The sequence below is a fragment of the Moschus berezovskii genome, chromosome 15, assembly GCF_049115385.1.
Source record: "Moschus berezovskii isolate FMDL1 chromosome 15, NW_MosBer_1.0, whole genome shotgun sequence".
Classification (NCBI taxonomy): Eukaryota; Metazoa; Chordata; class Mammalia; order Artiodactyla; family Moschidae; genus Moschus; species Moschus berezovskii.
In genome coordinates this window covers 85265228-85290102 of record NC_142474.1, presented here as the reverse complement: position 1 = coordinate 85290102, position 24875 = coordinate 85265228, and the positions used below count along the sequence as shown (strand labels likewise).

The following is a 24875-nucleotide window of genomic DNA, read 5'->3' as shown; positions in this document are numbered from 1 at the left end:
CGAATCCCAAGGCAGAAAGAGGATAGGGCGGGGGCCCTTCCCCTCAGACTCTGCAGTGATCTTTCGCAACAACCATTTCTCTTCTATCAGCAGGGAAAACAGTGCCAAACCTTAGCTTTATCACTAAAGCTAGTGGAGCTGAGCTATTTAAAATGCTAAAAGATGATGCTGTTAAAGTGCTACAATCAATATGCCAGCAAATTTGGAAAACTCAGCAATGGCCACAGGACTGGAAAAGGTCAGTTTTCATTTCAATCCCAAAGGAGGCCAATGCCAAAGAATGTTCAAGCTACCACACAACTGCATTCATTTCACATGCTAGCAAAGTAATGCTCAAAATCATTCAAGCCAGGCTTCAACAGTATGTGAACCGAGAACTTCCAGATGTACAAGCTGGATTTAGAAAAGGCAGAGGAACCAGAGATCAAATTGCCAACATCCACTGGGTCACAGAAAAAGCTAGAGAATTCCCTGAAAAACATATACTTCTGCCTTTGGTTGAGTACACTAAAGCCTCTGACTGTGTAGACCACAACAAACCGTGCAAACTGCTTAAAGAGATGGGAATACCAGACCACCTTACCTGCTTCCTGTGAAACCTGTATGCAGGTCAAGAAGCAAAAGTGAGAACTAGACTGAGTACCACAGATTGATTTACAATCGAGAAAGGAGGACGTCAACGCTGTATACTGTCACCCTGCTTGTTTAACTTATATGCAGAGGACATCATGAGAAATGCCAGGCTGGGTGAAGCACAAGCTGCAATCAAGACTGCCGGGAGAAGTATCAATAACCTCAGATATGCGGATGATAACCACCCTTAAGGCAGAAAAGGAAGAAGAACTAAAGAGCCTCTTGATGAAAGTGAAAGAGGAGAGTGAAAAAGCTGGCTTAAAACTCAACATTCAGAAAACTAAGATCATGGCATCCGGTCCCATCACTTCATGGCAAAGAGACAGGGCAACAGTGGAAACAGTGAGAGACTTTATTTTCTTGGGCTCCAAAATCACTGCAGATGGAGACTGTACCCATGAAATTAAATGATGCTTGATCCTTGTAAGAAACACTATGACCAACCTAGACAGCATATGAAAAAGCAGAGATATCACTTTGCTGACAAAGGTCCATCTAGTCAAAGCTACGGTTTTTCCAGTAGTAACGCATGGATGTGAGATTTGGACGATAAAGAAAGCTGAGCACCAAAGAATTGATGCTTTTGAACTGTGGTGCTGGAGAAGACTCTTGAGAGTCCCGTGGACTGCAAGAAGATCAAACCATCATAAAGGAAATCAGTCCTGAATATTCACGGAAGGACTGATGCTGAAGCTGAAACTCCAGTACTCTGGCCACTTGATGCAAAGAAATGGCTCATTGGAAAAGACCCTGATGCTGGGAAAGATTGAAGGCGAGAGGAGAAGGGGACGACAGAGGATGAGATGGCTGGATGGCATCACTGATTTGATGGACATGAGGGTGAGCAGGCTCCGGGAGATGGTGGAGGACAGGGAAGCCTTGTGTGCTGCAGTCCATGAGTTCGCAAAGAGTCAGACGTGACTGAGTGACTGAACAACAACATCACTGAAACAGCTGCTTAGCAGGATTCTCAAACCCAGTATATCTAGAGTGAAGATGAGTGGAAACTCTTATTTCAGCAGAGCCTGGCTGGGTCCGCAATCAACTGACTGTGGTGGAAACCAGAAATGACTGGCTCGGCCTCCCTCGGACTCACCGCAGAGCTTTGGGGCACAAGGGCAGCTGTCACTCAGGGAAACAGTTTGATGAGCACGATTAACCTAACAGCCTGCAGACGCTGGGGCGAGTTTTACAAACTTGATCACATCACTTCCCTCTTTAAAGGGGAAAGGTGCAGTAACATATGGCAGAGCCACATGACGGGTGCTCAGAAAGGATATGCAACATTACAGCAATGACACCTCTCTGAAAGCAACCACGTGCACAGGAAGAAGCGAGGGACTCGTGGAAAAGGTTAGGAGCAACGACCTCTGTGGACATGAGGGCTTTGCTTTCATCTCTCCCTGTGTGTGTATTTTCTAAGTTTTCTACAATGAACATGTATCCCTCAATACTTTTCTGTTAGAGTAACCTAACACAACTGCAAACGCTATTTCTAAATATGTACCAATGACACCGTGTTACTCACGGAGCAAAATTCCAGCACCCACATGGCCCTCGAGGCCTTGTGTCCCCCAACCAGATTCTTGGGTGGAGATAACGAGTCTCCGGCTCTCTGACGCAGAGAGAACTGAGTCCCTGCGGGGTGGTCGGGAGAATCAGGTCAACCAGGCTGAGACCAACGCAAATCCATTCTCAGCTCCCCGACTGACGGCCTGAAATCAGTCGGCGTCGGCCTGTGGGAACTTGGGGAGGGCAGTGCTGGCCGCAGAGGAAGGGTGTGTGCAGCCAGGCTGCCCCCCAGCGAGGAGCCCCACGGAGCCCCACAGGGCACAGCCCCATGTGTGTCCAGGGGGACCCGGCGCCGACTCTCCTGTCTGGGACGGGGCCGAACGCGGCCACAGCAAAGGACCACAGGGAGGCAGTGGCACACCGAGAGAGAGGGGAAGACTTTCATAAAGGTCAGAAATGCTTTCCTCTGGTCTGTCCGCAACCAACTGGGCTGACTCTGTGCGAGTCTGCTCAGCCCACTGCATGGGTGATGCCTGGTCTGCGGGCTCCCTGCTGCGGGCTCAGGTGAGACAGCAGGGCCTCAGCTGGCAGCAGCCTGTGTCCACCATCCGCCCCGGCCCCAGCAGGACCTACCTGACCTTCTCCTCTGCGAGCTGCTCCAGGACGGAGTGCAGGTCGTCCGTCTCCTTCACAAACTCCAGGTTCCTCTGCTCAGCTTTCTCCAGGTCTTGCCTAGCCTTATCTCGCTCCCTGGCCATCTGCTCCACCTGCTCCCTGCAGGAAGGAGGGCGGGGTCAATGGGGACACTGCTCTGGGCCTAGCGAGCCGGTCTGAAGGAACAAACTCAGCTGGCCTAAGAGTGCTGAGCCGAGGCCAGCGCTGAGCTCTGATCCACCTCCCGTGCATGCGTGCCAAGTCGCGGCAGTCCCGACTCTGTGCAATCCTATGGACGGGAGCTCTCCAGGCTCCTCTGTCCATGGGATTCTCCAGGCAAGAATACTAGAGTGGGCTGTCATGCCCTCCTCCAGGGGATCTTCCTGACACAGGGATTGAACTCGCATCTCTCACACCTCGTGCATTGGCAAGCGGGTTGCACTAGCATTGGCAAGTGGCTTCTTTACTGCTAGCGCCACCTGGGAAGCCTGACCCTCCTCCTACCAGGATGGTTTCTGCAGTTATTGAGTCTGTTTCACAGAAGTACATACAGCAAGAAGCCAACTGGCTTGCAATGGGGTTTCTCGCAGGTTTCTGAACCAAGAGGGTCGAGCCTGGGGCGTGCAGTGTTCACCCCTCCAGACGGCCTTAGAAGAGGTGGGAAGTTATCCATGCTCCCTCTTGCCTGCAGCTGGGCCTCAGGCCCCAGGGATCCCCAGCACGTAACCTGGGACTGGACGCATGAAGGGGAGAAGGCTGACCACCCATTATCCTGCCTGGTCACAGCCTTGCCACCTGTAGCCAGGCACCTAAGTGCCAGGGAGTGGCCCAGAGCAGAGGAGACGCCTGTCTCTGTCTGGTCACCCCAGGCCCTGCCCAAGGCTCAGGGCACCAGGTATCTTGATGACTGTTTCCCCCACTGGAGAAGCAACAAACTTGTGTCCCTTCGTCATCCTCCAAAGCAGTCTTCCTCCTGGCCCCTGTGCAGAGTTACCTGACGTCAGAGGTCTCACCTGTCGGTACCTAACGAGATGCAAAGTCTTGAGGATGGAGATTGGAATTACTGCCAACCTTTTCTGTAGTTTCAGAGCATCAATAAAAACACAATAACAATCTCTATGCCAACCGGCTCAGTAGACGGATGGCCTGAATATCCAGCTCAACTGGAGCCAAACCCAGTTAAAACGGAAAGCATTCTTGGCCTAATTGCCATGCCGTGCTTTGTGACCGTGCTGGAAGCACCCTTTCTCCTCCCGCAGGCTGCCCACGCCCTGGGCGAGGCGGCCAGCCTGGCCAGCGGCACCCCACGCCCCCCGCCCCCAGCGGGGCTCTTACTGGCAGAAGCTCAGCTCCTGGCGGTAGCAGGCCAAGGCTGCCTGCTGGGCGGCCCCGCCCACCATCATGAGCTCCTTCTCCAGGGCCCAGGTCAGCTCCAAAAGGTTCACCTTCTTGTCCACACTGAAGTCAAGGCTCTGAAAACAGCAAGGCCCATCGGGCAGGCAGGATGAGCGGGTCTTCAGACATCTGCTGGCTCCCTCAGGCCCAGATTTCACTGGCCCAGTCCCTTCCTTTTCTGTCTGCAAAGCCTCCACCTCTTGAGTGGAGCCTCTCCCCTGCTCCCGTGCCTCTGGGGTCCCTCTCCCCAGGTCCCTGTCCACACTGAGGTCCCCCTCCCACTGTCAACATACGGCTCCTCCCCTCACTGTCCCTGCCTCGGAGGTGGGCATGACCCAGGCTGGACAGAGTCCCCCTTCCTGGGCAAAGGGACAGAAACAGAAGGGGGCATATGCAAGCAGAGGACTTTGGGGATTGATAGGGACGCTGGAGAAGGGCTTTTTCTGCCAAATCAAGCGTTGTCCAGGCCACGGGGTCCTGGGGAGCCGCACGAGGGTGCTAGACCTGAAGCCAAGACCCAAAGGCCAGCAGAGTCCTGACAACCCCCAGAGCCGGGACCCCCAAGCCTAAGCATCCTCCTTCTTCCCCAACTGATCACAAAGACCCCTGATGGCCTCTTGCTCAAGCCAGTTTGAGTGGAGTTTGCGCCATTTCAGACACACAGAATCCTTAATATATCTCTAAACAGCACGAACAGACATAGGAACAGTGCAAGTTCTGCTGGTGGAAACATGATCGATAGAGCCATGAGCCACAGCCACGCATTTCCGAGCGTCACAGCCACTCCCCCTCGGGGTTGGGCAAGGTAACGTGAAAAGAAGAGAAACATCGTGCTTTCTACATTTTACCACCATAAGGAAAAGAGTAGGCCGGGGATGCCCACGCACCTGCCGGCTGCCTAGTGATAACACTGGTGCCCTGGCTTGCTCTCTCAGTGATTGGTGCTTGTGACTACAAGTTGCAGACACACGGGTCGGGCAGGCACATGGCAGGGCCCACGGGGAAGTCCTTCCTGTGACCCAGGAGACGGGGACTCGAATCTCCATGCTTCTCCCGGGCCCCGAGGGCTTCTGGGAGAAAAAATGACAGGACGCTAAAGCATGCGGAGCAACCTGGAAGCGGCCGCCAGGCCATGCTGAGAGCACGCTTCCCAGCAATGAAATCACGGTGGGAGCAGAGGACAAAGAGGTGTGGGCAGCAGCTTCCAGATTGGAAAAACCGCGCGACACGTGTGGGCGCCGCCTCCTGGTGTCCACGCCCGCGTCCTGCAGGCACTAAGCTGCCCTCCTGTCCTCCAGGACCGAGGATCGGCTCGGAGGCCAACACGCGCTGCAGGCTGAGTCTGAGATACTGAAACCTGCCCTCGAAAGGATTTGTTCCAGGCTGTGGGCTTTCTCTGCTATTTACTTATTATGTTTTTAAGTTAAGATGTCCTACACATTGATATCAAAAAATAAAGCAAACTGAGGGTGACGGGTCTCCCCTCCACGGGGCCTGTGTCTGCGAGGCTCTCTGTCCAGCCTCCCTCATGGGCAGCGGCTCCCGCTAATCCCCCCGCCCACACGCCTCTGCTGGGGCAGTCTCGTGACCGTCCACACCTGCAAGACCTCCCTGCCATTGTGAACGCCCTCCTGAGCCCACAAGGAGATGATCTGCTCCGGGAAGGCGAAGCCGCTGCCATCATCCACACTGCAGAAGAGGCGGGGGCCCGAGCACACGGACACGAGGGACGACGTGGTGGTCTGGCCGACACTCTCCTCCGGGACCTGAACGCGGGGACCAGCGCCGTCAGGACCGTGGCCTCCTCACGCACCTCCCGTGACCTCACCACCTGTGATCGGCGGTGCGGCCTCCCCAACTCCTGCTGCAGGGAACAGGGTGCCCGGAGGACCTGTGGGGACTGCAGGCTCCGCGAAGACAACCCGAGCCCAGGTTCAGGGCCGTCTGCCTGAGGCGCCCCAGCACCTGCGGGGCGCCCGGGGTAACTTTTCTCTGAAAGAGCAACGGCTTCCCGCCTGTCCTCCCAGAGGGAGAGCCTGGGAAGGCACACGCCAGCCGAGGGAAACCCAGTCTGTGCAGAGAAAGCCAGGATGGGCTTCAGAAGAGGCGGGGCGGCCCAAGCAGAGGGCACATGACCTCAGGATTCAGGGCTGGAGACAAGGGCAGAAAAACCCCTCAGCTGGAAAGCTGACGGGCGAGGCTGAGGTGCAGCCAGGAGGCTGTGCTTCCCACCCCAGGGAGGGCCCCTGGGACATGCATTTGCTGTTGGGACCAGAACAAGCAGGAGCAGCGGCCCCCTCCTCTCTGCTGTCCCCAGACCACCAGACACAGGGGCTCCCCTGATGGAGCAGGAGAACCTCGGTCTGCTGTGCGAGGCCTCACACCCGCAGCCCAGCCACACCGGTGTCCACACGCACACAGAACATGGCCCCGTGGCCACGTCAGCGCTTCCTGGGCAGCGACGAAGGGCCGAGGCCCCTGGGAGGAACCCTCCTCCGCGGGCTCTGGGCACCGTGCGGTCCCTGCCCTCAGGTGGCCGGGCACTGTCCTCACTTCCCTGACTCCTTCCCCGTCTCAGTAGCTTCAGGGGTAGAAACCTGATTTTCGGACGAGCCCAGCCCAGCAGAGAACAAGGCCACTGTTCCTGCACTGCCGCCCACAAACTACGGGATCAGCCACGTTGCCAAAGAGGCGGCGGCGAGACTCCCCAGGACAACCGTGCCCTGCGGTGGGAGGAGCCCTGACCACCCCGAGATAGAGATGAACCAAACGCACCGGCCAACAGCACAGTGTAAATAAAGTCCGCTTGACCCCAGCTGGCCTCATACAGGATGAGAAATGGGAAGAACACAGCTCCAGGAGAGCCTGGAGGGGAATCCCAGGGAAGGCGTGGCCCTAACAGTGACTGTGCCCCCCAGGGAAGAGGGACCGGGTGCTCCTGGTGGAACGAGTGTGCCCCAGGGAATCCATGGAAGACCCCTGTGAGGTGCGTCCACTTTACAGAGGAGGACCCTGAGGCTCAGAGAAGGCGAGCAGCTCACCAGTGGCGCTCAGCCAGGCAGAAGCGGTGTCAGGTGAGGTCACTCCGACCACCTCCCGCCACCCACTCTGGGGACCAGGCAGAGAGCACAGGCCTTCAGGAGAGTGACGGCAGTCACCCTGGGCTTCAAGAGTCAATCGGTCCCACCTTACCTGGTAATGAGACCAGGACCCGCTGGGTTTGACAAGCGGGGCCAGTTCCAGCGGTCGAGGGGACCCATGATTGAACAGGCCAAGCTGGAACTCCTCCAGACTCACTCTACCATCCCCATCTTGGTCCAGCTTGTTGAACAGGTCTTCAATTTCCTAAAGAAAAGCGCCTCAGGCATCTGCTCAGAGGCTGTTCCCAAGAAGCCTTGACCGCCCCGCCCAGGCCCGGCCCCCACCCCACCAAGCAGGCGGCTTGCTATCCCAGCACCGGCTTCCTGGCTGTGGCTTGTGAAATCCACACACCTGGTCAGTTTCCACCCGGCTGTGAATGGTCACCTGAGCATCCCGCATCTCCCAAACACCCACCCCGACTCTGCTGTGACGGAGTCTGCTGGACAGTGGGACATGTATGCGCGGGACACATGTGTACGGAATCCCAGCGGTTCAGGGTCAGCAAGGCAGGGCCCATCCCATCACACTGCCCCCTCCTCCCCTGGGCCCTGAAGGAGGGAAGGGCTGAATACAGCTGCCGGGGTCAGAGCCAGATGCTATGGGCACCCCCCTTGGGCTGGGCGGTAGGCCTAGGGAGACCAGAGAGGGGAGAGAGCTCCAGGCAGACGAGGGTCCTGAGTGAAGGTGGCCTGAGACAGACCGTCAGCACTAGCCCTGGGAGTCAGCACAGGATTTTAGGCCGGACAGTGACGACTGAATCTGTGTCTTAGGGTGAAGGGGATTTCCAGGCCTGGCACCAACCACAAAGACTCAGCCCTTTGGGGCGGTCCGTCCCATCCCCTCTCACCTCCTTCGCCAGGCCCTGGAGCCCAGTGCTCTGGCAGATCAGGGCCAGCTCCTCCTGGGTGAGGTGGCCGCTGCTGCCCACACCCAGCTCTTCCCAGAGGCCCCGGACCCAGCTCTCGGGGGTGTCGAAGGAGTGGCTGCAGGACTTCCGGGGGCTCCCGAAGACCTCAGAACCCCAGGTTGGCAGCTGGCCTAAAGCAGGGGAAACACACCAAGGTGGTACTTTACTCTGAAATCAGATGGACTGAAAGATGGGCAGAGGGACATGTGTGAGAGTCAAGCTTCCGACGGTGGCTACACGGGGCTCACCATGCATTCTGCCAACTTAATTCTATGCAAAAGTTCACAATACAAGGGGGACTCTGCTGCACGAGGGGAAGGCATGTCTGAAGGGAGCCTCCAGAAGCTGCAGCCCTAGGAGCATACCTGCAAGCTTCGTGCTTAGAAGCAAAAGGCCCGGCTTGAAAAATTAATGTCTAGAAGGTCTTCAAACCTGCCCAAAGCGCAGAGCACGTCTCGCAGAGGCCAATGACCTGTCCCTTGGGCAGCCTCTCGCCCTGGCTTCATCTGCCCCTGTGTGTGCTTGCCCACGTCTTTTCTGTTTCTGTGATATTGATTTGGCTGCTCTGGGACTTGGTCGCTCACTGCATGTGAGATCTTTTTAGTTGTGGCATGCAAACGCTTAGTTACAGCATAGGGGCTCTAGTTCTCAGACAAGGGATGGAACCCGGGACCCTGCAATGGGAGTGCGGAGTCCTAGACAATAAATCACCACAGAAGTCCCCGGCCCAAGTATTTGAAGGCAAATCCCAGCTGCCGTGTTCTCACCCCTGAGTGTTTCGTATGCACTCCTGACCCCAGTGCGACGATGGCCCTACAATCCAACAACGACGTCCCAGTTCTGTCCCAAGTCTCCTGACGGCTGATTTCTTCAACTCAGCATCAATGCAGAGTCCTCCCTGGGCGTGTGGCTACTCCCCCAGAGTCGCTGGGTCAGCTCCCGCCCGCCCCCCAGTCCCCGCCCTCCTGCCCTTCCATCCCTAACATCTCCTGGAAACTGGAACTGAGCACCAAAGGCTAGTTTGGATGCAGGTTGAGTGTCATCTTTTTTCTTTTTTTCCCAGCAAAGACGACTCAAGGTGGGCTGTTTTCCATACCGCCTCACATCAGGAGCCACAGGGGTCTTTGAGATGCAGACTCAGCAGCGAGTCCGGGTGACAGACGGCCAGGTTAGCCAGGTGGCTTACTGAGGTTTCTGAAGCTTTGCCAGAGAAACACCCTTTGGGAGAGTGTTTGGGCACTTCGGGGTGCCCACAAGAGCTCTCCTTAGATAAGCAAGGCTTCAAAGCAGAGCTCCCTCCACGCCCAGACTGCACCACCCTGCCCGACGCAGGACGAGGGTCACCTGCACCTAACCAGACTCCGGCTCGCGCGGTCAGTGATCTGGAGCTCTCCAGAGAGGAGTCATCTTGGCGTTTACTGTGATAACCCAACCAATAATCAGAAAGTCCTTTCGTGAGGAAAGCGAGGCCTCCATGCTCATGAACGATGCTGTATATCGGGCTGAGGAAAACACAAGGAAAGGGCCACTTCCAACACCCATTCCAGCTTAAAACATCTGAAAGTTCTATGGAAAAATGGAAAAACAGGGACTTCTCTGATGGTCCCATAGTTAAGAATCCACCTTGCAATGCAGGGGACTCGGGTTCGATCTTTGGCTGGGGAACTCAGATCCCACGTGCCATGGAGCAACTAAGCCTGTGCCCTGCAACTAGACAGAAACCTGCGCACTGCAATCAAAGACCGCAAATGACGTGTGAAGATCCTGCATGCTACAACTGAGACCTGACACGGCCAAATACATACGTTTTAAATTTTAAAATAAATAAATAAATAAAGGCAGGAACCAGACAAAGGGAAAAGCAATTCTGACAGCAGGGTGTGTGTGTTCTCAGGGCTGGCAGAGAAGGTAAATAAGTCCTGAGAGGTCTGACGTTAGTGTCTGTGCATGAGTGTCAGTTCTAACCCGGATGGAAAGAAGAACCCAAGCAGTCTCTGGGCAGAGAGCCCAAAATCACTCAGTGAATAACCTCCCCGGAGCCCTTCCTCTCGTCCCCTAGATTGACTCTGAGTCCAGGGAATCTGGGAAGTGATTTTTGGACACAAAGAGGTCCATCTGCTTCATCCAGTAGCACAGACACTGGCTCATTCGCCTGACGTCCCCACGCTCAGCGCTGAGCCAACAACAGCCTCGGCCCCTAAGGGCCACAGTCTGGACGATGCTCAGCACCAGTGCAGACCTCTCGCTCAGGAGCAGCTCTCGGTCGCTTCTGGTCTCCCGCTGGAGCCATGGTCCTGCACATTCTGCCCTGTGACACACGCTGGTGAGAGGCGTCCTTAAGGAACCCGCACACCCACATGCTGATGCACCCAGCTTTGCTAAGCACACCTGTGACTGCCTTCCGGGTGCTCCGCCGGGTTCCCAGGACCAGAGCCACGTCTCGCCCTCCACTTGGGGCACATGCAGGGCCTCTGCTGAGTGGGGAGGCTGCTGGCCCAGGCCTGGCACATTAGGAAGGAGTCCCCTGGCCCATGCCTGCCGGTCGGATGACTGTGACCCTAGCCAACTAGCTGCTTTCTTAGCCAGCGGCCCCTGCCCAAGGGTCTGACCTCAAGAATCTCAGAGCTGGGACCACCCAGGAGAAGGGCACCCCAGAGAGACCACCCACACTGGGCACCTCCCAGGAAATTCTCTTTCGCTGGCAGCCTGCTGCTGCCGGCCGAGCACTGACCAAAGGGGGCATTCACCACAAGGCCAGGCTTTACCTTGGGCTTCAAACAATTCATTCTGAGGCTCCTTCGTGCTGTTGGCTTCTTCATCAGACTTGAGACTCTGGAAAAACAGAAAGAGAAGGACGTCAGCCACGATTAACCTGCAGTGGGTGGATCTGCCCCATGGATGTCCTTTCTGACACCATAGCCTGAAGGCTCCCGCAGTGGACAGCTCAAGGAGTCTCAGAGGGGGCCCCGGAGGCATCATCACGAGCCCGCCAGGTTGTGCAGGGTGAGCCTTGGTCCAAGTGCTGGATGTGGCTGACCGTGGCTGTGGCACACCTGCCCTTTCCGCCCTCAGCCGACTAACCTTCCCCTCCTCCTGCAGGGCCAGGGGAGGGTGGTGGTGAACAGGGGATGCTCCGAGGCCCCCGTTTCTGAAGGCGGATGCTCTGTGGCCAGAGCTGCCCTGCAGACATAGACCCAGAGACCCCTTAAAGCCAAATGTAGGTCCCCGAATAGCCCCTCTGCCAGCGATGAGATGCCCTCTCCCATCTTCCTGTGTCATATCACGTGAGCAGTGACTGGGGAGGTGCCGAGGGGGGCTCCACCCACCTCCACGCTTTCTAGGGACGCCGAGCGGCGGAGCTGGCTCCTTGCACTGGGTCTGGCCGGCTGCTCCGGGAGACCTGGGGCTCCACCTGCAGCGCCACAGGGCTCAGGCTGGCTCCGACGGCCGTACCACTTAGAGCCGCTCACGTACTTTGGGGGCACCGCCCGGGAGGCAACTGGAAAGAAAATGGGAGGCGTGTGGGGCTCTTTAAAACAGACTCTTGGTCCACTTGTGCTTACAAAGATGCAGATTGGGAGGTGTGATGTGGCTGTCGGGGACAGACAAGGAAAATGCCAGAAGAACACAGGGAACGGACAACGAGGGGCTGGGGCTGAGACAGCTAGGCTGGGAGACAGCACTTTCCATCCTAAGCTCTCGCTGTTATTTCAGTGTTTCCAAGCAAAATGTGCTTTTGTTATGTGATAGAAAACTAATTTAAAAAAATAGCTTTTTACACAGAGAAATAACCTTCCAATAATCCGAGTGCTCTAGAGATAAGAAGGTCATTTCCCACCCTCCCGACCCCACCCCACCTGGACAGGACACAGAGGCAAGGACCTCAGCACAGTCGGGGAAGCTCAGACTCCGCATGAGTCTAAAGTCAGGGGCAGAGGCAGGTGTGGACTTCAGCTAGCGATTCATGAGGCTCCCTTAAGCCCTAATACACCCCTGCACTTCCTGCTTCCCTCCTTACCTGCCCACATCTGTGGAGCAATGGGGACTCCCCAAGCAGAGAAGAAATGACACTGGCTCTGCAGGAATCTGCCTGGCCAGAGAGACTGGGGAGTGGGGGTGCGGCCGGGGCTGTGACCAGGAGAGAACACGGGTTCGACGGCAAGCTCCCAGAAGGGGCCAGTTGGAGAGAAAGGCATAGGGTCCCAGGAAGCAAGGCCGGGCCAGGAAAACAGACCGTTTCACACAGGTGGGTCATGCTCCCAGGGACCAAGTACCACCTCCCTTCTCTCCTCTTCACCAGAAACTGGCCCGCCGCCCCTGACCTTGGGAGCATCAGAGGAGGAGGCTGGGTCCAACCGGGCCTCCAGGAGAAACAGGGATGCTGGCGATGCAGAGAACCTGAGGACGAGGGAGGAGTCTGGGGAGGAAGATGCCGAGTTCCCGGTGACAGAGGGCATCTAGGGCAGGCTGACCGTGTTCCTGGACCCTGTGAGGTTATCATGGGCAGGGTCTGGCCCTGTAAACTCTCCCCATGTGGGAACTCCCGGGGCTGCTGGAGAGGAGGGGGGCGTTCCCACTGACAGGGAGGAAACGGGAGGCTTGAGCACCCCATGCAGGGAGCAGGGGCCTGCACGCAGGCTCCGCACCTGCTCTTGTTTCTGTCTACACACGGGCTGAGGCTGGTTGCTGAGAGGGGAGCAGTGGGAAGAGAAAGGCCATGTCAGCTGGGAGTGGGCAGCGGGGACACACTCGGGAAACCAGGTGCGCCTGACAGCACGCAGACCCCTGCCTGGGGCTCAGCCACTCGCCGCTCACCGGAGGTCGTGAGCCAGCACCGCATCTGCGCCCTTGGCCTGACTGGGCTCCTGCCCCTCAAATCCTGAGATTCCCCCGGCCCGCAACTGGAGGCCCACCTGCCCTTGATGTGGTCCCCACCTTCTTCATTGTATCGGCTTCTCAGCACTTTCCTCAGAGCAACGAGACGTCCAGAAATCACACGCACTAGGACCGGTTCATAATGTTCTCCAAAAGTGTCACCTCCTCCCTCCACCAGGAGGAAATGCGTCTCCAGAAAAAGTGTCCATGCGGCAAATCAGGCCAGGAGGAGTCAGTGTCTCACCACCCACAGAGCACAGAGCTGTGGCCTCTCCCTGGAAAGCTCCGGGGGGTCACGGCCAGTCCCCACCCGCTGCCCAGATGGCCGGCAGACCTCAAGGTCAGCCGCGCCCTGTGCCTCCTGTGTGTGCGTACTTATTCATACGAACAGAATGCCAAACTCTACAAGCTAAAAATACGTCGGTTTAGGATCTCCCTGGTGGTCCTGTGGTTAGGACTCTGCTGCCAATGCTGGGGGCAAAGGTTCAATCCCCAGTCAGGGAACTAATATCTCAGCATGCTGAGAGGCATGGCCAAAAGATTAAACAAGAAAAAAAAAAAAAATAGTTTGGTTATGTCTTCTGTGATGGCCTTCACTGAAAGAGCAGAACTACTGAAACGCAGAATGTTCTTCAAAACCCCAGGCATTTGGCCCGAGGGTGCCATGCACATTCCTGGAGCATCAAAGCACGTATTTTCAATCATGTGGCGTGAGTTGGTGGGAAGGACCAGCAGGCAGATTAGAAAGCCGGAGACAGGGATGCCGTGGACTGGCCGGGGAAGCAGGGCCTGCTGGGCTCTCACAACAGGGGCCGCCTCTGTGCACCGGCCCTGGCCGAGCCACCTCAGGCAGGCCTATGACTGACCACCAACTGCCTAGGTAATTGAGGAAAGCTCTGAAAATTCAAAGAAGAGGAAAACAATACAAAACAAAACCGGGGTTGGAACGGAAAAGCACCAGTCACGAAGAGGACACAAGTTGCCGACTCTCAGGAGTTCCAGCACAGAAAAGGGAGCGATGACATGGGCATGGCCTTTCTCAAGCACCTTCATGCCCAGGGTCACACGATCACACCCGAAGTCGGGAAAGGCAAGTGGCCTTCTTCCCACCTCATGGAAGAGAAACGTGAGACAAAGCAACCAACGAACCGACCTTTCAGGTCCCAGGGTGGCCTTTGAGAAGCTGGCTCCTCCCCCTGGCTAGACTCCTCCCCCTGGTCAGACTCCACCCATCAGGCTCCGCCCCCTGGTCAGACTCCACCCCCGTTATACTCCACCCCCTTATCAGACTCTTCCCCGGGTCATGCTTGGCCCCCTTATCAGGCGCCTCACCCTGGCTAGACTCCTCCCCCTGGTCAGACTCCATCCCCATCAGGCTCCTCCCCTGTCAGACTCCACCCCCTGACCAGACTCCTCCCCCGTCAGGCTCCTTCCCCTGTCAGACTCCACCCCCTTATCAGACTCCTCCCCCGGTCAGCCTTGGCCCCCTGACCAGACTCCGCCCCCATCAAGCTCCTCTCTCCCAGGTCAGGGCTCCCACGTGGCTCCAGCAGGAGGAATAGGACTCCAACCAATTTCACCCCCAGGGGAGGCCGCAAGGACTTCCCCAAGGGCCTAGCTCCAGATTAGAAAATCTCACCTGAGTAATGGCTAGGATCAGCCACAGGATTTCGGGGGTGGGGGCCACTGCGGGGGGGGTGGTGGTTCACTGGAATCTACATGAAAGGTACATAACCCCCAAACCTCCCAATGGCACCCACTGCCCCAGTCACGCACCTGCTCCTGTCCAAGGCCCCACCCGGTGTGTGGGAGCAGACCAGGGGCCTGTGTGGGGCAGACGCCTCGAACCCCTGGCCCGTGGGGGAGGGAGGGACCAGCTGGCCACTGCACTCTCCCTCCTAGCACTCCTCAGATGCAGCCCCGAACGGTCACCCGGCCAGAGCACGGCAGGCGCTGCCAGCCAGGGAGTTGGCCCATCTCCTAAGGAGCACGTCCACTATCACATTCCACTGGACCCACAGTCCATACCTCCAAGCGGGCCTCCCTCCACAATTCTCCCTCCACCTCCTGACCAGTTTCAAAGCCCCTCTTCACTTGCTTTGAAATAGTACCTTTGTTCCACTGGCCCCACTGGAAACCAGGATTCTAACAAGTCCGAGGAGCACAGAGCACTATTGCCTGAGACAGAAGACAGGCAGAGGGCTGCCTCAGCTGGTGCATCCTGCTTGCTCCACCAGCCTCCCAGCCTGGCCCGCACCTGACACCTGCACTGCGCTTTGGAAGATCAAATTCTTCCACCTCTCCACACCCACTTTATCTTGTCTACACCCTTCCCTGGAAGGACAGCACTAGATATGACTTGACATTTGTGAGATTGTGACTTATAATAAATGTGAATTTGGTCTTCCTCCCATCCCTTACACAGGATCTAAAACCCTGGAATTTCCTAACTGATGAGAGCAACCACACCCAAGTTTATGCTGATAAGCTGACTTTGAGAACCACACCTTGAGATGGGATTGTTGCCCGGGAAACCAAGGATGTGATTAGACCTTGGAACTTTCAGCCCTACCCCTGACCTCTAGGGAGGTCAGAGGCTGGATGCTGAGTTCAATCACTGATGCCGCATCACTGGATCAGTCATGATTGTGTAATGAAGCCTCCATAAACCCCAAAAGGACGGCATTCAGAGAGTTTCTGGGTTGGTGAACACGGGGAGACTGGGGAAGACTGAGGCCTGGAGAGGGCGTGGGGGCTCTGAGCCTCTTGCCACAAGCCAATGCATCGCTCACCCTGAGTCACATCCTTTTGGAATAAACCGCTGATCCAGTAATGGGTTTCCCTGAGCTGCTCTAGCAAATTAACTGAACCTGAGGAGGCCGTGGGCACCTCCGATCTTTAGCCAGTGGGACAGAAGCACAAGGACAAGAAGCTGGACTTGAGATTGTTGTCTGAAGGCAGTGCGGTCTTAGCCTGTGGGGTCTGCAGCTGTGTCCAGGCAGACAGTGTCAGAATGGAGTTGAACTGCAGGACACCCAGCTGGTGCTGCAAATTGGCCTGGTGCGGCAGATCTAGTGACCAGAAGTGCAGGGTATTCAGAGGATTCTGTGCACCGCAGAGGAGAATACAAGAGTTTCCCCAGAGCCACTGAACAAATAAGGAGGCCAGAGAAGAGAAACCCAGGTGCTGGTCCCAGGCCATGCAGCTGGAAAACACAGACCTGCTGCGTTGTTCAGGGACAACACCATACTCCAGAAGTCACAGAATCACGGAAAGAGATGAAAAGAAGACCAGAAAGGCCTCTTACCTGACTCCAAAGACCCACTGTCTTCATCTGAGGAGGCAAGACCAGCCTGTGATGACAACGCAGCCACGAAACCGTCCTTAAATTCCTTGAAGTTAACCTGTGAATTTGAGAAAAGCGGTCAACACTGCTTTTTACAGGCCATATACGTAACACACTGTCCTTTGGGGTTTTCTCAGATGGAAGATCTTATGTTGCCTTCGGCACTGAGGACATTTATTTTTTCAAATATTTACTTAAGGTTTTAAAACACGGAAGATATAGTAAGGCAATGAAGAGTGAATCATAAGCCCTTCACCAAAAAACACTATTAACAACTCCATAAAAGGAAATTAGATAACATAGTAGAAAACAGTGCAGAAAAGAGGTGTCTGATGACCACAAACATTAACACATAAAGAAATATCCATGCCTTCACTAACCACCAAGAAAGAACATGCCAGCACCTAGGCTAGTCATCCACCAAGGTTCCTTTCCTGATTAAATCCCCCACCCCTACACTGGGGGGAAAAAAAGCTATGAACAGTCTCACATATGTCCTAAGAGTTTCTCTGGAGTATACGTTCCTGAGAAAAGGATTGCTGGGTCACAGAATATACATTTATATCCTCTTGGTAAACTGAATCTTTTGTCACTATACAATGCTGACCCTCTTCAGTTCAGTAATGCTTTTTACCCTAGAGACTAGCTTTCTTATGGAGCTTAAAAGTTTCACATCAACCAGTTTTACCCTCTTCAAGCACAACACAAAGCCTGTCTGATACTTTGTGCCTTGGTTATCATTTATATAGCCAATGTTCATTTAGAATTATTCAAATATTTGCCTCTTCGTTTTTCATTTCTTCCTTCATTTCTGATCTTCTGCCTGGGATAATTTTCCATCTATTTGAGATAGATCTTTGAGACTTACGTTTTTCTTAAGAATGCTGGTGCTAAGCTCTTGAGTACGTCAAGGCTGTATATTGTCACCCTGCTTATTTAACTTATATGCAGAGTACATCATGAGGAACGCTGGGCTGGAAGAAGCACAAGCTGGAATCAAGATTGCCTGGAGAAATATCAATAGTCTCAGATATGCAGATGACACCACCCTTATGGCAGAAAGTGAAGAGGAACCCAAAAGCCTCTTGATGAAAGTGAAAGAGGAGAGTGAAAAGGTTGCCTTGAAGCTCAACATTCAGAAGACAAAGATCATGGCATTTGGTCCCATTACTTCATGGGAAATAGATGGGGAAGCAGTGGAAACAGTGTCAGACTTTATTTTGGGGGGCTCCAAAATCACTGCAGATGCTGAGTGCAGCCCAGAAATTAAAAGACGCTTACTCCTTGGAAGGAAAGTTATGACCAACCTGCTACTGCTGCTGAGTCACTTCAGTCGTGTCCAACTCTGTGTGACCCCTTAGACAGAAGCCCACCAGGCTCCCCTGTCCCTGGGATTCTCCAGGCAAGAACACTGGAGTGGGTTGCCATTTCCTTCTCCAATGTGTGAAAGTGAAATGTGAAAGTGAAGTCGTTCAGTCATGTCCGACCCTTAGCGATCCCACAGACTGCAGCCTACCAGGCTCCTCCATCCATGGGATTTTCTAGGCAACAGTACTGGAGTGGCTTGCCATTGCCTTCTCCGATGACCAACCTAGAGAGCGTATTAAAACGCAGAGACATTACTTTGCCGACAAAGGTCCGTCTAGTCAAGGCTATGGTTTTTCCTGTGGTCATGTATGGATGTGAGAGTTGGACTGTGAAGAAAGCTGAGCGCCGAAGAATTGATGCTTTTGAACTGTGGTGCTGGAGAAGACTCTTGAGAGTCCCTTGGACTGCAAGGAGATCCAACCAGTCCATTCTAAAGGAGATCGATCCTGGGTGTTCATTGGAAGGACTGATGCTAAAGCTGAAACTCCAATACTTTGGCCACCTCATGCGATGAGTTGACTCACTGGAAAAGAGTCTGATGCTGGGAAGGACTGCGGGCAGGAGGAGAAGGGGACAACAGAGAGTGAGATGGCTGGATGGCATCACCGACTCGAGGGACACGAGTTTGAGTGAACTCCGGGAGTTGGTGATGGACACGGAGGCCTGGCGTGCTGTGATTCATGGGCTCGCAAAGAGTCGGACACGACTGAGCGACTGAACTGAACTGAACTGAAGCTCTTTTAGTCTGATGTCTGAAATGTTTTAATTTCACTTTGATTCTTTTTTCAGCAAAGACATAACTTATTAAAAGAATATTGGAAATGACCCAGATGTACGTAAAGAAAACGGGTAAAGAAACTGTGATTCAGTCAGACAATGAAAGATGACAACAGGGGAAAGTAAACACTGACAGAGACAAAAGATTGACACTGACCTACACTATCTGAATGCAGACTGCAGACACAGTTCTGAGTGAAAGAACCAGAGTATGCACTGAGCATGTGCTGTATATATCCACCTGCATGAAGTGCAGAAACAGGCAAAGAAACCTATGCTGTTCTCATCAACATAGTGGTAACTGTTGGAGCCAGAGGGACCACAGGGGCACCTGAGGAGGGACGCAGGATGCTGGGGGCCCAGGTATGCTTGGAATGGATGTTCACTGAGCGGCACACAGAAAGAAATCAGCGCAAGAGATCCTTGTCGGTGAAAATGTCACCGGTATGTGCCAGGAAAGCAGGCCCGGGGCTGTAGGTCCAACCATGCTTCCCACAACTGGCACAGGACGTGAATGAGCACGTTTCTAGTGCAGCCTCTGAGCACTGAATGCAGCTGCGGCCTGTGGAACACCTCTGCCTGGGTAACACATGCGTCAGGCTTGGAGGTGGACTACTAACATGTGTGTTTACCTTCTGGCTCCCAGCTAGCAAGTGGTCTCACGCCTGACACATTGTAAATACTCAACAAATGTCTATTGGATGTGTTGGCCTCCATGTCCTTTCAAAACTGAGCAGATCACCTTCTCAAGGAGACATTCTCTCACCTTTCTTCTTTAAAAAAAAAAAAAACCTTTTTCTTTATTTTTGGCTGTGCTGGGTCTTCGTTGCTGCATGCACGCTTTCTCTATTTGTGGCCAGTGGGGGCTACTCTTCCTTGTGCTGTATGGGCTTACCATTCTACTAGCCCTCACTGGAAGATGGGCGTGAATTTGCTAAACTGCTCATAGGATAATGTCTGAAGCCTCTTCTCTCTTTTTTAGGATGATGCATCAATTTCAATCAGGTGGATCTATTAATTTATTGTTGTTCAGCCACAAGTCATATCCAACTTTTTGCGACCCCATGGACTGCAACACACCAGGCTTCCCCTGTCCCTCACCATCTCCCAGAGTTTGCCCTAGTTCATGTCATGTCGGTGATGACATCTAACCATCTCATTCTCTGTTGTCCGCTTCTCCTCCCCACCCTTACCCAGCATCGGAGCCTCTTCCAATGAGTTGGCTCTTCCCATCAGTGGCCAGAGTATTGGAGCTTCAGCTTCAGCCATCAGTCCTTCCAATCAATACTCCAGGATGATTTCCTTTAGGATTGACTGGTTTGATCTCCTTCTGACTCAAAAATCTTCTCCAGCACAACTCAAAAGCATCAATTCTTTGGCACTCAGCATTCTTTATGATCCAACTCTCACATCCATACATGTCTGCTGGAAAAACCACTGCTTTGACTATATGGACCTTAACTAATCTTATATTGAAAAGGCTGTGTCCAGACTTTTGCCATGTGGATCAATACTAGAAAGAATATTCTTGCATAGCTTTCATTTCACAGAGATATTGTATTGCTTTCATTTTACATCCCAAGCTTCTAGATGTTGCCTAGCACATAATAAGTGCTCAAAACTACTTATTGAGGGACTTCCCTGGTAGCCCAGTGGCTAAGACTCCAAGCTCCCGATGCAGGGGACCCAGCTCCACTGCTGGTCAGGGAACTAGATCCCACGTGCCGCGGCTAAGAGTTCGAATGCCCCAACTAAAGATGCCACACGTCGCAGGGAAGACTGGTGCAGCTAAATAAATAAATATTTAAAAAAAAAAAAAAACTTGTTGACTACATGGGAGCAGAATGAAATGGCCATTTTGTTTGATCCAATTTCAGATTTCTTTTGTGTCTTTGATAATACTCACCAGCTTTCTTCTGAGCCATCAAACAGGAGGGGGTTTGAGAATTGTGTGGTGGTTCAGTGGTTAGGACTCTGCACTCTCACAGCCAAGAGCCCAGGTTCAATCCCTGGCTGGGGAACTAAGATCCCACAAGCTGTGTAGTGTTACCAAAAAAAAAAAAAACAAAACCAGGAGGGAATCTGATGGCTGAGTGTGCTGCTGTTTTATCTGATATCATTTGACTGTGTTTCTGTGTCCTCTCCCATCACACCTCACAGAAGGAGGAAGGGCCAGGATAAAAAACATCAAGGAAACCAGATATCCTGTTTAAGCTGTTTTAACCAGTGTTGGTTTTCACAAATGTGCCTTTTGCTCACCTAGCCCTCAAATACAATTCCAGGTGATATCCAGAGGGGCTAGGACATGAATGATCAAAATCACACCCGATTTTTTTTCTGGCCACACCACGAATGGCATGTGGCATCTTAGTTCACCAGCCAGGGATGCAACAAGTTCCCCCTGCAGTGGAAGCACGGAGTCTTAACCACTGGACCACGAGGGAAGTTCCCACACCTGAGTCTTAGGTCTATAGAGAAAACTCAGTAGAGGGGACAGTGACCGAGCTGGGTGAGGTGGGTGTGTAAGGCAGAGTCTTCCTCGCTGCAGAAGCAGCTCTGCTGACAGCACCGGCCACACGGGTTCTGGGGGAAGTAACAGGAGTCAGATTCACAGAGAAGCTCCCCAGGGGCCAGCATGGAGGGGTTTTAGGTTCTTCTTCATTTGTTTCTGCCCAAGAACCAACCAGTCCATTCATCAGTCCTGGGTGTTCACTGGAAGGACTGATGCTAAAGCTGAAACTCCAATACTTTGGCCACCTCATGCGAAGAGCTGACTCACTGGAAAAGACCCTGATGCTGGGAGGGATTGGGGGCAGGAGGAGAAGGGAACGACAGAGGATGAGATGGTGGATGGCAGCACCAACTCAATGGACATGAGTTTGAGTGAACTCTGGGAGTTGGTGATGGACAGGGAGGCCTGGCATGTTGTGATTCATGGGGTCGCAAAGAGTCAGACACGACTAAGCGACTGAACTGAAGAACCAACTCAGGAATCTTTCCAGGATAGATTTTTTTTTTTTCTCATTCAAAATGAGACCAGTTTTATTGAGTTCTGTTGGGGGAAAAATACTCTTCCTTCAAAGGCAAGATGACCAACACAATTATGGGCACTGCTTTTTTGTTTCTGTTTCTTTTTGCAGTTTGTGGGATCTTAATTTCCAAACCAGTGATTGAACCCGGGCCCCTGGCAGTGAAAGCCCAGATTCCTAATTACTGGACCACTAGGGAATTCCCAGGCACTGTGTTTAAAGTGAACATGTGTACCTCCCTGGTGGTCTAGTGGTTAAGAATCCGCCTGCCAATGGAATGGACATGGGGTTTGATCCCTGGTCTGGGCAGACCCCTCAGGCTACGGAGCGATAAGCCCAACCAGCACGACTCCTGAGCCTGCACCCTCGAGCCTGGCCTCTGCCACAGGGAAGTCCCTGCAGTGAGGAGCGGAGAACAGCCCCCACTTGCTGCAGCTGGAGAAGGCCTACACACAGCAACGACTGAGGGCAACCCCTAAAAAACTTCATTAACTGAAAGCACTGAATGAATATCTTACATCTGGACACATTTAAGAAACAGGAACACTAAGCAGCTTCTCAGTGTTCCTGTCAGGAAAGCAAGACGTGGTCCAGGCTCCAGATGACCTTTTGAGGCTACCTTGAACTTCCTAGAGAAAAGAACTCTGCGCACACTTTTCTTCCTATCTGGGACAGATGCACGCAGAGGGCACCTCTGAAGGCAGGGATCCTTGGTTCCTGCAACAGCAATATGTGATGTTTTGTCCAGCTGCTGGACGAAATTCATGCTGGGCAATGTTATGAGACAATCTGCCTTCGAGGTACTTCGAAGCTGCTGCTGAATGACCCAGCACGTGAGCTACACAGAACCCTGTGTTTTTTGAACCATCCACACCAACCTTCCACTCCCCGGACAAATCAGCCGTTAAACATCTTTCTGGAAAAACGGAACAAAAACAAATCTCTGGAAGTTACTACGCTGAAAAAAGGGCAATCTCAAGAAACCTCTTTCTACAACACAGGAGTTCCATAAAAGGAAAAACAGCATCCCATTTCCTCCTAACTTTCCTTTGATGAGTATCTCTAGTCAACTGGTGTTTCTCAGATGCCCACAGCTGTCACCACAGGCTCTCCATGCTTTTCTCTGCGAAAATGAAGTCCAGTACCCACCCTGGCAAACTGGTTGTTTCCGAGAAGTGTGTGCAGAAGGACAGGCAGCTGTTTTTCCAGATGGAGCTTCAGGCAGAGCTGGGTCAGCTCCTCCCGGTCCAGGAGGCCTGTCCCCGTGGAGTCACAGCTGCTGTAGATGTCCTTAAGTTGCGAAACGTAGTGGTCCTCCTCCTCTGTGTCCATCCCATCACAGGCCGCGTGCAGGACAGGGAGACGCCGCACCGTCGGACTGACCCTGGCCTCCCTGCACTGTCCCGAGGCGCCGGGCGGTGTGGTCCAGGGCAGGGTAGGAGCTGGGGTGTGGGCACCAGGGTCCTCTCAGGGTATGTGAGGCTGGAGGAAGTCAGTGAGGCTAGAAACGTGTTCGCAGGGAACCCATCCTCCTTTACTGGCTTGAAAAATCAGAATTGCTTTGTTCTGTTTAAAAAAAAGAAAGTACCTGATATAGAATAATCAGAAAAAAAAAAAAAACAGGTAAGTATAAAGAGGACCAAAGTCATCCGAAATTTCATCACCTAAAAAAATATCATTATTACTATTTTGGCAAATAGTCACTGTATTTTTTTCTCTATGCACTTACACACAGGACCTGCTGGATGCCTGCCACTCCTGCCCTAGGATTCCAGTCTTGGGCAGAACCCAGGTGTGGGCCTGGAGGTCAGAGGGCACCGAAGGCCCTCTCAAGAGCAGTGACAGGCCAGCCCCATCCTGGGAGAGCTTGCTGGACTGCAGCCCCCTCCCAGTTCCACTCAAAGGCTGATTCAGGGGCGAGGGCCCCCACCCTTGGCCCACTGCCACCCTGGTCATGCCAGCTTTGCCCGTCAGAGTTGAGTCCTGGCCATTCAGAAACACTTCTTTCCCTCTCCTTTCCCTCATCCCTAGGAAACTGAGACCCTGACCCAAAAGAGCAGGTGCTTTGTCTTCGGCCCTCCAGGCATACACCAGCGGTGCGATTCAGACCAGCATTCTACAGGTCAGGCACAAAAGATCTTCCAGGTGCCCTCAGCTAGGACACTTCCTTACCTCCACCCAAGATAAGGGCCAAACCGGCTGGTGTCCTGGCCCTGCTCCCCGGCTGCCGGGGAGGGGACCCGTGAAGGGGGACACCTCCTCGTCCCTCCACGCCCCCACGGCGTGCTGCGCCCCTCAAGGGACCGAGCGTGGGCGATCAACTGTCCTCGCCGCAGGCCGGGAAGGTCAGCTGGGTTCCTGGTGATCGCCTCCCTGCTTCCTCGCTTCGTGGGGTGTCGCTGCCCGGCTCCTTATGCTCGCTTTAGGCTTCCCAGGTGACGCTAGTGGTAAAGAACCCGCCTGCCAATGCAGGAGATATAATTATGAGATGCGTATTGGATCCCTGGGTTGAGGAGATCCCCTGGAGAAGGAAATGGCTACCCACTCCATCATTCTTGCCTGGAGAATCCCCATGGACAGAGGAGCCTGGCATGCTACATACAGTCCAAGGGGTCACAAAGAGTCAGACACAACTGAAGTGACTTAAGCACAGCACAATACTGCTTTCAAAACGCTGGGAAAAATACTGGCAGAAAGGAGTCGCTGCTTCTGGTCATGGGAGCCTTCCTTCTGCCCCAGGATGGGGGGTCATTTTTCAGCCAAGATTCAACATGGCAAACCTCAGCACTGAGATGGGCCAGGAAGGTTTGGAAAAACTGAAAGGGTGCCTCCACCTGGGATATACACCGGGGCTCAGGTCTGCACCACAACCACGCTGATGCCCCTGGCCTCCCCAGGACTCGCGAGTCCCAGAAAACGGCTGGACAAATCACTGGACACTCTGAACACCTTGGAACTATGACATCTTTTCTACTGTGCTCTTCACACCACGAATGACAGCAGAATCACCATCCTGCACATGGCTCCCCAGGTTCCCAGGTGCTCAAATCCTATTTCCAGAAATGTTTCCCCTCCCTCCCTCCTGATGGGAAAAAGGGATCAATCCAAACACAGAACAAGAAGGTGAGGAGAAGGGCTTTACCCTGTCCCTCCCAGCAGGGAGCCAGGAGTATATTAACCCCAATTCTGTTCCAACTCCCCAGCCTGTGTATGGGGGCAGAGAACGCTGTCCCCTAGA

General features: G+C 53.8%; 1 protein-coding gene across 10 annotated transcripts in view; it reads right to left on the bottom strand.

Annotated features, from left to right (window-relative positions):
- Positions 1-24875, bottom strand: part of NINL (ninein like) — a 90129-nt gene that overhangs the window by 29263 nt on the left and 35991 nt on the right. For 3 of the 10 annotated variants that reach the window (XM_088844320.1, XM_088844316.1, XM_088844321.1), the window contains exons 2-12: positions 23810-24097; positions 22787-23203; positions 16425-16521; positions 11569-11741; positions 11008-11074; positions 8183-8373; positions 7387-7539; positions 5793-5960; positions 5082-5264; positions 4135-4271; positions 2779-2919 (exon numbers count right to left, since the gene is read on the bottom strand). In XM_088844320.1, the coding sequence (XP_088700446.1) occupies positions 2779-2919; positions 4135-4271; positions 5082-5264; positions 5793-5960; positions 7387-7539; positions 8183-8373; positions 11008-11074; positions 11569-11741; positions 16425-16521; positions 22787-22969 (1493 nt within the window). In that variant the 5' untranslated portion in view covers positions 22970-23203; positions 23810-24097. Of the gene's footprint in view, positions 1-2778; positions 2920-4134; positions 4272-5081; positions 5265-5792; positions 5961-7386; positions 7540-8182; positions 8374-11007; positions 11075-11568; positions 11742-16424; positions 16522-22786; positions 23226-23809; positions 24098-24875 lie in introns of those variants that run through there. The other 7 variants (XM_088844317.1, XM_088844319.1, XM_088844318.1 and 4 more) reach the window with 7 other exon arrangements.